The sequence below is a fragment of the Struthio camelus genome, chromosome 10 (genome assembly GCF_040807025.1).
Source record: "Struthio camelus isolate bStrCam1 chromosome 10, bStrCam1.hap1, whole genome shotgun sequence".
Taxonomy (NCBI): domain Eukaryota; kingdom Metazoa; phylum Chordata; class Aves; order Struthioniformes; family Struthionidae; genus Struthio; species Struthio camelus.
In genome coordinates, this window is record NC_090951.1 from 24,235,017 (window position 1) to 24,247,946 (window position 12,930).

Genomic DNA, 12,930 nt, shown 5'->3' on the forward strand with positions numbered 1-12,930 from the left:
GACAAATTCATGGACAAAAAGTGCCTAAATATTTTCTAAAGAGAATAAGCAGGAACGTACCTGCTAATAGTCTAATTGATTCAGTAAGTCGTTGCTTATATTCTTGTACTCTTTTGCTTAGCACAGCAGGTAAGTTCAAGGCAGGAGCTGCCTGATGCGAAGGGTTCTTACTTTTTTTTTTTACTTCAGTGCCAGCTGTCAGCACTTGAGAGTCTTACCCAGCCACAGCCAGCAGTTTTGCGCCTGTCCACAAGGACAGCTAATTTGCTGAGATTCAGGTGTCATAAATATCTGCATTTAAGGAATTTACTGGCATTTGTGGCATGCAGGTTAATCGTCGTGGTGGGGAGCCTTTCAGTAAATGGCCTCTCTTGAGCCACAGTCTGGATTCAGGCACCCACTGTGCTTTTGCTCTGCGCTCACTGGCTGTAGCCATTGCCTCCACATAAGGGCTTACCCCTCATTTGCTCCTTTCCATTAATCAAAACAAAGACTGGGGCTTTGAAGATGTACGTGTGCTTGGGAGAGGAGGAAGTGGATGTGAATGTACCACTGCAATATAATTCAAGAACTGCAGTTCTTTAATAATAATAAAGTCTACTTTATGCCTGTTCAGCTCCTGCAGTCACTTTGTAGGTTATAGCATCTAAGAGCTCAATAAATGATTTAGAAAACTACATATGTAATTTTACTGTCATGACCTTTAATCAATGGCTGTTGTTTAAAGATGTCAAGAGTGAAGATGTGGTGAAGTTAACTTTGGCATTAAAGATAGCTCGGCAGGACCTCACAAAAGCCCAGGTGGAGCTAAACACAATGATAGCAGACTATGGAGATGTTGTGCCCAGGAGAGATTTTGAATCATTGGAGAAAAAATATTCTGATTTACTTCAGGAGGTGAGCATGAGCTCCTAATTTTAATGCTATACCACATAAATACAAACATAATACAATGCTTCAGTGTTCAGGTTGGGATAAGGACTCAGTAAACCCAGAGCTCCCATACTGGCATTTCTTTGTTCCTTTTTACATGAAAGAAATGAAAAGCCACTGTGTGGAGTCTTCTAAACTCCAAAATTTCCCACATTTTTGGAATCACAGACTACCTGAACACTCGAAATTAATATACCATCACAAATATTTATCATCAGTTTTTAACTGAATTAGCACTATACAGGCAATGTTGGCCCACAAACCACCAACAGCCCACAAATTACAGCTTGGGAATTATTCTAAGTCATCATGCACATAATTCAATGAACTAGGTGCATCTCACATACACCACACAGTTTTCTCCAAACCATGGCTAACTGAAAATAGCACTGAGCTGGGCTGCTAGTGTGTATCTACATATATGGGTTTTTTACCTTTTCCAGTAATATTAAATGGCTTCTTTAGCCAACCAGCAACTCCAGGTTCATCAGCTCAGCACAGGCTTAGAGGGCTGATCAATGCATTTTCCCACTGTGATAAAACTGAACTAGGTTCCGCTGTATGACTAGGTTCTGTCGTGTTGTATCTGTTTGCTGTCTTTTCAGAATAAACATTTTGATGCCTGCCTTATGCTGGAGATGCCCATGAACAATGGCATGTCAGTTGCAGAACAGCAAAGGGATATCACACACTAGCAGCTAAGATGGGGTCTGATTCCAACCTGCCCAGCAATGGCAGAGTGTCAGCAGTCACACAACCTGGTCTTTAGAAGGGGCATGAGAAGGAGAACACATTGAATCCCATCATGCAGTGCACAACCATGATGGATGCATACCTCCAGTGCACCAAAAAAGTACCATTTGTCTTTGTGCTTCAGAAAGATTGTAGTGGTTTGTTTAAGATATATTTGGGTAATTGGCAGCTGCATTCCAGCCCTGACCATTAGCACAACTTGATCCAGTATGCATGTCCCTACATCATGGCTTATAGATGCAAGCACAGTCCTCAGATCCCAGATTAGAGCTATGGTTACCTCTGGATCATGATGTAATTTTGTGCTGGTAGAGCAAAGATAAATCATATCAAAAAGAAATACTTTCTAAGTAAAGGACAGTCATTCTGAAGGGGATGTGTGTAAAAATTCCTAGAAGAAAGAAATCTGTGTTTCTCCAGCTACTTCCTAATGGATTAAGATCTACTTTTTAAACAAAAAACTAGATGCAGAAGTGTCACTGACATGTTTTATCAGATATTTTTGTAAATGGTAACAGTAAAAATTAATAAATGATTTATTTTTCTTCCCATCTAAAGGCAATTAGAGGGACAGCTGTCCATAAGTCCTTGGACTATACTGACTGCTCATCTGAGCTGTCTGACAACAGAAAAATTCTGTGTTAGCGTGATGAATTTATTATCATCCCAGTTTCTCTATGCTTTAGATGAAGACCTGGCAGAAAGATTTTGATCAGCTTCATAAGGAATATGACATGCTCCTGGAAATCCACAAAGAGACTGCAGAAGAGCGAGACAATGTCTTCATTGAACTCCAACAAGTTCAGCGCAGTTGCACACCCCGGCCAAACTGGGCAAAGTGTTCAGGTGCCACCTTTCTTTAATAGTGATTTGCTTGGGACACCTCATCTTTAAATACTCTGCTGTTGTGCATTTCCTACCTGAAACAACCTATTTCCTCCCAGGCTTTTAGGGAAGAAGTGGCCTGAAAGAGATAGGAGCTTTCAGGGTATACCGTTTTTCCTTATGCAGCTTAGGAGATGAACTACATGTCTAGAGAGCTACGTTTGTTGTAAAGCTCCTAATGATCTCACACAAAACCACTATGCATGGGCATGTTCTCTTTTTCTAGCAGCTCAGTGTCTTTCTGCTGTTGCAGATGTGATTCCTGGTGGACCTGACCGGTGGAGCTCTCTGGCTGAGGGGAAATCCAGCGATCAACTAGTTGATATGCTTCTGGAAGAAATAGGAACAGGAGTACTGAAAGAGAGGGATGTCTTCCCCGGATTGGTATGTGCAAGCTTTCTTTGCTCTTTTTCATTCAGATTAATTGGTAACAAATGCCCGTTAGCAGGGTGGGAGAATGTGTTACTTCATGGCTGGACTTGATGTCTTCAATGTTCACCTTCCCATTAGTATAATCAATGACAATTTTAAGCTAGGGAAATTCAAGCGTTATTGAAGAGCAGAAACAGAATGAGTGTACCTGAAGACACAGCTGAAGCAGCCCCACTTCACAGTGATATTACATGAGTCATCAGACATGCAGGTAATACTAGTAGGCTAGAGTGCCTTACTAATGCTTTCCAATATAGCAGAGTCATTTTAACACCTTGCTGCTGCTGAAAGATCTTGCCCATCTCCCCCTGCTCCCAACCATGTTCTCTCTGCTATACATGGTTCTGGCTCTGCTGCCAGGGAAGTAGACTCTACCTGCTAACCAGAAATCCATATTCATTTTTTCCCAGGTTAGTGTGTTGATGGTTTAGTTAATGAACCTGCTTAGAGTAAGTAGCAAGAGTACACAGTAGGGAATGACTCCTTTTCATGGCATCAGGGAGTTAATTCAGCTCACACTGCCTCATTGCATTCCACCCCAGCGTGCAGGAGGATCAGGAAGTGATACAGGAACCAGGAACTGTTTCAAGAGTTCTTCACATGATACCAAATATAACTGAATACAAACTTTTTTTTCATGGGCACAGTAGCGTTTCCTTGCTCCTTCCAAGCTCTCTTCCTCAGACTTTTCAGAAGTTTAAACTGTTTGCCCTGCCATTACTGGTAGATCTTCCATTTTTCTGGGCAGAGCCTCACCCACAGCCCGATTTTGTCTAAGGACAAGGTCTATCAGCTCACTGCCACTGAGAGAAGGACCCACTTCCTTCCCCTCCACAGCTAGAGTTCCAGCCCTTCCTTGCACCTCCTCCAGTGCTCCTCTGATCACCAGTACATCTATTCAACTCATTAGGCAGAAAAGAAAGTACTTCTGTTTTCCTGTATTTCCTGGCGTTGTAGCAAGCTGAGTTGGCTCATGGAGGGCAGGGTGGGAGGAACAGGGCCTTTCCTCTCAGCAAGAGCAAGCCAAGCAGTAGCATATCTTCCTGTTATGCTTCGGCTTGCAGGACTTGCATCAGAACATTCAATGCACTAAATCAAGCAGCGTCACATGCTTCAGTAGAGGTCTGGTATAGACCTCAAACATTGCTGTTTGGCTCCCAACAGATTAGATTCATTGTACATACCCCTCATCTGAAAGTACGTATGTGTTGTACTGTACAACACAGAGGGCTATAAGCATAGTTCCACTGTAATAAAAATGTTATTGACTGCAGATATATTACACTAGTGACCAGAAATGCTAACAGCTGCCTGGACACAACAGGACACAACCAAAAAGTCACTAATGTTAGAAGATTTGAGTTGTGTTACTGTGGGGAATGAGCAATGTGATAGAGTGGGCCTCAGCTTAAGCAGGTCCACCCTGGAGCAGTTGAGACACACTGCACAGATGCTAGCAGATGTCTGTCTTATAGTGCTGAGAATGAGACCTACAAAAAGACCCGTTTATGGCTCTAGATGCTAAGAACATGGCTTTGGTACTGCATCGCTGCCAGTGATGTGAATGTCTTATCTACATCTCTGCTTCTTTTTCATTGCTTAGGGCAAAGGTGATGATGTTCCTGTGTACCTGAGGTACGAAGGTGAAGTCAAGAACAAAAAGCTGAGTAAGAAGGATGTGGTGACTATCCTAAAGGATGTCTGGAGAGAGAAAATTGCACTAGAACAACAGGTTTGTCCTATTTTCCTTTTCTGCAAACAGCATTTGGTATCACAGTCAGTCCAAATGGAATAGTTTGGGCAGACAGGGTCTCACCCATGTCTTGCTTGGTGCTCCACCTAGATTCAGCCACATAAAACATTATAAGAACAAATGGCCTGAGCTGGCAATAGCCCTGCTCCCCAGGGAATTGATTCATGAACTATAACAGCACCACGTGGATAGCCAAAGTAGCTGCATCCCAGTTCTAAGGAGTTTCTTCTCCAGCTTCTGCACCAGGGAAAGCTGAGTGCTCATGGAGTATCTGCTGCCCAGCCACAACTGCAATTTGGGAGGTATTCAGAAAACCAGAAGTTAGTGCTGGTTTCTCTGATGAATAAGGCTGGAAACTGCCATGGTCCAACTGTTGTTGCAAGAGCAGCTGAACTGTCCCTGAAGAAAGCTCCACAAGTCAGGGAGCCCAAGGGAGGAAGCAGTACAGTCACCCTGAACTAAATCAGCCATGCTCATGAATCTAAGTCCTTAGCTACACCTGACTGCTGCTATTCTGGGCTGTGGTGGTGCTCTGTAGACGAGGACCCCGCCATGACTATGCAGGTCTCTGCTCTTAAGTAATAGAAAACTTGGCAATATCTGTGCAGCCAAAGCATGTCCAGGGTTTCTTACTGGATTGATTTTAACCCAGGTCAGGTTCCCTGCACAGTCAACTGTTAAGCTCCAGAGCATCTATGCCAATGCAAGAGAGAAATAGATGGCACGCAGGACAAATGAGAGGCCAGGGACAGAAAAATTGCTTAGATTGATAAAGGAATTAGTGTAAAAGTGCTTGGCCTTGTTACAAAAAAAATAGAGTTCTCCTTTTTTGTCCAGAGTGGGTTGGCAGTGAGAACTGGAAGCCAAAAGGGTGAGGTGTGTATTCTCTGCCAAGGCAGACATTATGGGTTGCCTGACTGGTCAGATACGAGACTCAGCAACAGAAGAAAAGTGGCCATTTAACTTTTCCCATGTTAGAGATAAGTATATCATCTCCTCAGATCTTTGGCAAGCCTATTTGCTGTGCCTCAGTTATATGAGAACAACTTTCAGAGAGGCAGTGTTCTGTTACAGATTTCTTCTCTTGAGCTAGGAGCCTAAAAACATCTCTGAAATCTCCCCTAAACACCTTAATGTTTTCTATGGCAGCTATCTTTTTAATTTTAGCTCAGTTTCCTGGGGAAATGAGGTTGATGCACTCACCACTGGGCTCTAATTTTTACCAGTAACTGCTTCCCATTCTCAACCCATGAGCCCAAATCAGCTAAACCTCACAGAGGGATAGGGCCTCAAAGGTAGCAAGTTCCTATAAATTTCACAAAAATAGGCAGGAGAAGAGCAACTTTGTCAGTGGTCTCAGCAACAGAAGAGCTTCAGCATGAACTAACCCGTTTTTAGACTGTAGAGAACAAATATCTACTCAGCACTAGCACTGTGTTAGCAGAGATCCCAGTAAGACACAAATCCATTTGAAAACAGCTGGAATCAGACTGCAGGATTTGATTAAGTTCTGCTGCTTATGGGAGTTACTCACTTGTCATCCACAGACAGGGAAGCGATCCAGTCTTCCCGAGTTCTTTCTAAGCTACCTCCAGAAGAAGCATGGAGATGCCGCTGCCATGGAATGGTCTTACACCATATATGAGAACATGCGACTCTATCAATCAAACCATGTTATGAGTTTGTTCTACGACATACTCACTGGGAAGGTAGGCAACCCTCCAAACCAGGGACACACTTCTGCCCAGACATCTCTCTTGTGGCAGGCAGAAGGCAGGGGAAGCATTCCTCTGCAAAGTAGCTCCACCTCTCATTCCCACACCCTGGAACCTGCACCCTCTAGTGAGAGTAGAAGTAAACAGACACATACTAGAGAAGGGAATCATGTACATGCAAGACATGGCAAGGCTATTTCTACTTCCAAAAGAGCTCCTAGAAGACCCCATTTCTTTCAGATGCTTTTCTCACATCATATCTGCCCTCTCCAGTGAGAAGTTCCTGTTTGCAATGCTTATGCCTGTTTTTCTCAGTAGTTATTTCCTGAAACCACTCATGATTTGTCCTTATGCAGTGTATGTGAAGATCAAGACACAGTCTCTGAAATGCAGCATTGTGCAGGCCCTGGTAGCCTCGCTCCCTACCTCCCAGTTCTTTTGGTGCTGAAGAGCTCTAGCTCACCGCATCTCTCCATCATGCAGACATGTAGCCCTAGGTTCTCTTCTGGTGCTGCAGCTGCTTCTCCCATCATGTGGAAACCTTATACTGGCCCTGTTTACCTCTTGCTTGAGAGTGGAAGAGTGGCAAGGATACTGTGGAGCCATCAGGGCAGAAGGACCATCATTCTGGGGGATCCAGAGTGCCATCTGAGGGTTTAAGAGCTGCCCTGAGAGAGGTCTAAGAGCTCATCCCTGGGGCGAGCCTCTGCCCCAGGCCCCTGACATATCTGCAGAGTCATCTGCCTCAGAGGTCCTGCATGTGATGGTACATGTCCTGCTTTGGAACAAGTTTTTCAACAAGAAACTATTGTGAACAGCTGCTCTGCAAGCCACTGTGTTGCTTGCTTCATTTGTAAATAACTACAAGCAGTTCAGGTAAAAGTTTATGTAAAAGGGAGCACAGCCATTTTGCATTTCTTCTACCCTTCCGAAGGTAAGTCCAAAGGATAACAGATACGGTGTTTACTGACCTGTGAACCTTCCCTGTTTCACAGGTAGGTGAAGAACAGTACCATGGCCAGAATCAGCTGATTTCCAATCTGCAAAAGGAGCTGGCTGCCTGGGATAGCTCAAACACCGGATCCCTGACCAGTGAGCAGTTCAGGCAAGAGGCCAACTGTTGCCCACTGAGCTCTGCCCATTTGTGGCACATGTTGGATGTTTTGATACGCTGAGCCTGTTTGCCTTGCTTACCTGCCAGCACAGCTGGGAGAACATCTTTCAGAGTTAAATTCACATGAGGACAGCTGTACATAGCTGGCTTCTCTAACTGAGGAGATATGGGACCCCCATGCGGTGCTCCCATGAGCTTCTATGATAGGATATAAAGCATTTCTGTGAATTCTACTACAGATGCAAGATTTGTCAATCCTCTCCCAGTTAATCAGCTGTGCTTTCATGTGTGATACTCAGCAATAGCTAAATACAGCATTTTTTTGGGGCCATAATGCAGAAGAGAGACAGCCATTTCCAGCCCTTCAGCTGGGAACACATCATTGTAACAGATACACTTGCCAATTTGGACTAGGCTGCCAGGTAATCAATACTCACACTGAGAGTTCTCCCAAATAGCTCAGCATCCAACATGCACCTGCGGCTTGAGCTTTGGTGAAAACTTTCCCCCTGTTTCAGTATTTGGTGGGTGCATGCACTTCTTGAAAAGCTTTTCTCCATAAAAGCAATGACTTTTTGAAGATTTGGCCCCTGGAATACAGGCACACATGTGTGACCTCTGATAGGCTAAAAGACTACCAGCCATACTGGCATGCATTATCTGTGCATACTGTAACAGCATACACACCTATGTCTGTGTTGCCTGTCTCCATACAGCATGGCTCTGAGGGAAGTTTTTCCCCTGAAAAGGAATGATTCAATCCAAGAACTAGTTGATGCAAGCAGGTACAAGCTAGACAGCACTGAAGACCTCATCAACTACAAATCCTTATTCAATGAAGTAAGCTGTCATTTCTTAAATTTCCCTTTTGACTCAGACTTAAGCAGACGGTAAGCAGACAGATTGCAAGCTTATCAGATTAACATATCTGCAGCCCCCACTACAAGCTCTAACATCTGAAGGCCATCTGCAGACAATGGCAATGCAAGCTTGTTCCTTTTCGGTGATAGGAAAAGTTTTTTCCTTCTCTTTATTTGCACTTTACACTTGGGGGAAAAAAAAAAATCACAAGCATCTCCCCAAAGGTGAAAGGTTTGCATGGACATTTATTTTTGCTCCTATATTTCAGCACCTTGACTCCAAATTTGGACTCAAATAAATATCTACCCTATCCTAGCATTAGCACTAAACTGAATTATTTAGCAGGCTTAGGGAAGCATGGCTGCTGTGTGAGTTGCAGCAGTAGCAACTGACAGTTGTGGTTTACCCTCTTTTTCCTCTATGGATATGGGAGGCGACGCTTTCCACTGCTCTAGGACAGGCAGTGTAAGTTGCGAAACAGGCAGTTGAGAAACTCTGCTGAAATGAACTATGTATTCAGTCCTGTGGCCAAAGAAGCAATGCACTTTATTCTCTAAAACTCTTACCACATTAAAGGGAATCTCTTTCCAGAGGCAGGCAGAGAGGATGTCCCCCCGCCTAGTCTAAGGCAGCAGGAGATTCAATTTCTAGCATAGCTGAGTTGTTTGAATATATGTTGGGGCATGGTTCCTACCCAGACTGGGTGGAACATGAGATTCAGTGCTAATAAGCCTGTAATCTCTTTCAGGATGAGGAGGGGAATGCTGAACCTTTCATTGCAAAGATTAGGAACCAGTATGTCAGCGAGAAGCAGGAATATCTGAGAGAGCTGAAGAGCAAGCTGGGAGATTTGATGTAAGTATGAAGGAAGTGAGTGGAGCCATGCTACACAAAAGCTGACTCAAAGGACTTGCAGTCCACAGACAAGCTGTACAAGCACGTGCAAGCAGTGGGATCATACTGGACCTTCTGCTCAATCAAACTATTTTTCAGGAGTTGAGCCTTCCCCTGTTTTAGCAGCTAAATGGCATTCCCAGCTTTCCTCAGCCTAGCTCAGTCCTTTAGGGCCTGCTCTTAGTAGCTGTGAGGGACATTACTTGCACATGCAGTAGGGATCACTGGCGGTTTCTGTAACTCATCCACAGTGCTGGAAAGCTGCACCGGACTCGCACAGACCTGCTGCATCACATCTCCTTCAGTGACCTCTGACAGTACCCCCATGCAGAGACCAGGCTCCACCTTGGAAGGGCTTGGCACTACAGACCCCTGGATCTGAGGGGCTGCAGCTATTACCACAGTACATATATAGTCTGTTATTTTACTGGCCTGAATAAGGAGATAGATAGCCTCTAACGTAACCCAAACACCTCACTTTCTCAGGTAGGCAACTAACACACTTAGGCCTCTGCTTCTCTGCTTACCAGCAGGCTACATCAATCCAGTGGGAGAATAGATCCTTGAGAGCATTGGCAGTGAGAGACACAAGAGCATAAGCAACAAACTTCTGTGGCTCCAGATGTACCTGGGGTTAGTGATGGAGAACTGCTTGGCCTGCTTTGATTTCCTTAATACATGTAGCTCTGGGACAGGGATTAGAAGTCACACAGTGAGCATACTTCCCACGCTGACCCCCAACCACACAGCAGGGAGTGTGGGAGCTGCACTCATCAGCATAGGCAGCTAGAGCTGTCAGAAGTTGCACCCAGCACAGGCACAGGCCAAACTGTATTTTTGAGCTCTTACTATTGTTTATAGTCAAAGAAGCCCAGTAGCACAAGCTATTTTAAGTCCCTACATGCAACAACTTAAACTTTGTCAAAATACATATTGGGGATGATTTCCCAAGGTGAAGGTGGGGGAGCCCTACACCACATGTCTGCCAATAATGATGATTTCTGGAATATTTCAGCCAGAGCATTGTTAGTCATACCAAAAAAAAAACAGATACAGCAAAAGATGTAATCCATGTTAAATTTTTGCAGCTTCCTTTAGAAACTCATGTCTATAGCTAAAATCATGTGTCTGTTTTGGTATACTTCTTACTATCCCTCCTCCTAAAGACATCTACTGAAAAAATGACAGCTCTCAAATCCTTAGAGACTCTGGTCTAGATCCTCAGATTAATCTCAGTTTTAAACTCTGCTGCCTGTAGTAAACACTGATGCTAATGACTTGGGCCTTAGACTTTTACAGAGAAACTCGTATTTTCTTTTCACTGCTCATGTTCCAGCTCCCTGTCATCCCTCTGTAACCTTGATGTGCGCATGCAGTGGACCTGGACTTGGGTTGCTTCTGTGCCTGCAGGGACCCCAAAGAAATACCAAAGCAGTGCAGAGGATGAGTCCCCTCAGAACAACACTAGCGTAGAGGGAGCAAGAAGGGAGCAGGATAAAGGTCCTGGGAGCTGTCAGGGGTCTGCAGCTAGGGGTTAAGCATCTAAGGCTGACTTAGACACACTGCAGAAGACTGAGCTGAGCAAGGAGAACAGTGGGCAGAAACAGAGCGGCTGACCTTAGAACCAGGGAAGCAGAGGAAAACTGGTAAGAGAGGGTAGATGGGACCAACAGCTTGAGCCCAGGCAAGAAGCATGTGGAAAGGCAGTAGGCTGAGGCCCCAGAGGAGGCCAAGACCAGAGATGCTGGCACACTGGGAAGCAATATGGAAGGGGAGCAAATGGGTGGAAAGGGCAGGCAGTGCTGAGACTGCCTGGGCAAACAGGAGCATTTGAGGCCATCGGCTGGCCATGCTAACTAGAAGCCAGTAATGGCTGCAAAATCAGACTGGGGAGAGCAGTGGGAAGCCAGGAAGCACAACAGAGTATTTACTGAGGAGTGGGAATGGCAGCACAAAACCAGGCCTGGAGGAATCAAAACAGGAACTGGAAGTGCAGAAGGATGACAGGGACTTGCTGAGCAGGCCAAGATCAGGGTGAGAAGACTAACAAGCAGAGAATGAAAAGGCTCACTGAGCTGGAGAGGAGGAGCCCAAGGCAAAGAAGAGTCAGGACAGAGAGATCCTGTAAGGGACATGGCAGGCAGTGAGTAGAGAAGCTTGGCTGTACTAATAGTCCCCTCCAGTATCTGGTGTCTCACATCTCACCATTCCTTGACTCTCCAAAACCATCAGTAAAATCCTCCATATCCTCAGGGACTGTCCTAGCCACCCCCCTGCCACTCCAGATTAATTATCCCATTCACCCAAGCAGCAAAAGCTTGTGTGCTGCCTCTAAAGATTAAACAGTGATCCAAAGCAGGTCAGCCTGTGACCTTGTGAATTCAGAGTCTAGTCTTCAGGTTTTATTGCAGTGGGAGGGTGTTATCCTACATATTTACACATAAACGTCACTAAAGAAAAGTATTAAGGTTGCTAAGTCAGGTATTCACAAGACCTCATTCCAGTCACTGCACAGAAGAGACTTGGTTCTGAGGACCAGGGAGAGTGAACAGTACTGAGGACTGCAGGTTTAGAGGTGAAAATCTGACAGATAATGCTACCTTAAAACAAAATGCAGCTACTGCACAGAAAAGAAATCTTATGCCAGGCACTAAGCAATAAGGATAACACTACAGATGGGCTAGATGTCCATGAAGCAACTATTGTATTGTCCAGTGTGGGCACTGAACTAACAAGGGAAAAAATAGTTATGATGTAATGAAGGATTTCATAATGCACAAAAGAGCCAAATCAAGGATTTCCCAAGTTATCTGGCTTTTCATAGCTTCTGTTCACTTTGAAATCTTAGTGCTTAACAGACTTTATTACATATATATTTAAAAAAACCAAAGGGATACTAGTGCAGGCAAAGATACCAGTATTGAAAGGCGTTTTTGCTCTGCATTTCAAGCAACATAGATTCTCACCGTTGGACAGACACTTAAACATTCCTTTCATATAGCATAGCAGTGACTGAGTTGTTTTTGAACAGAGAAGCAAATGCAGATGATCTGAAGACAGCCTTCAGCACAATTGACCCCCATATTGATGATCAGACATTAGAGGTCTACATTGGCCTGGCTTATCAGGTCGGAAAAGAACAGAGAGATCAAGATGTTCTGCCTGTGGAAACTGCACTTGAGAGACTACTGGCTGGAGATGTAAGACGAGTAGGGCCCTCACCTAAAGAGGAAAGCCAGACAGATTGTGAAGAAGGCGAGTAACAAGACATCTAGTATTATGAATAAGAGACTGTTTGAACAAAGCTATAAGTCAGAGCTACTGTACTAAATATTGCTTTCCATGTACATATAAATCCACCTAGTAACTAACAGCTGAGAGGACAGGCTGGTTTGAACTATCAGAAGCACTTTCAGCTCACGCAGCAAAGCATTTCAATGCAGTTTCATGACCCATGTAGAGTCATTTCAGCTGAGCAAGACTTGCATGTGGCAGGCTGACTGCTCCCCAAACAGAGGATTAGCATTCTCACAGCACTGGGGCACGCCAGCAAGTTGGGCTATCTGCATGGTAACAAAATGATTATGCTC

General features: G+C 44.5%; 1 protein-coding gene across 1 annotated transcript in view; it reads left to right on the top strand.

Annotated features, from left to right (window-relative positions):
• TSNAXIP1 (translin associated factor X interacting protein 1) overlaps positions 1-12,698 on the top strand; it is a 29,370-nt gene extending 16,672 nt beyond the window's left edge. Inside the window, 9 exon segments of the mRNA XM_068956432.1 lie at positions 728-897; positions 2,373-2,532; positions 2,825-2,955; positions 4,607-4,735; positions 6,304-6,465; positions 7,467-7,576; positions 8,302-8,425; positions 9,195-9,301; positions 12,372-12,698. Coding sequence (XP_068812533.1) covers positions 728-897; positions 2,373-2,532; positions 2,825-2,955; positions 4,607-4,735; positions 6,304-6,465; positions 7,467-7,576; positions 8,302-8,425; positions 9,195-9,301; positions 12,372-12,603 — 1,325 coding nt within the window. The 3' untranslated portion in view covers positions 12,604-12,698.
• Positions 12,699-12,930: the final 232 nt, after the last annotated feature.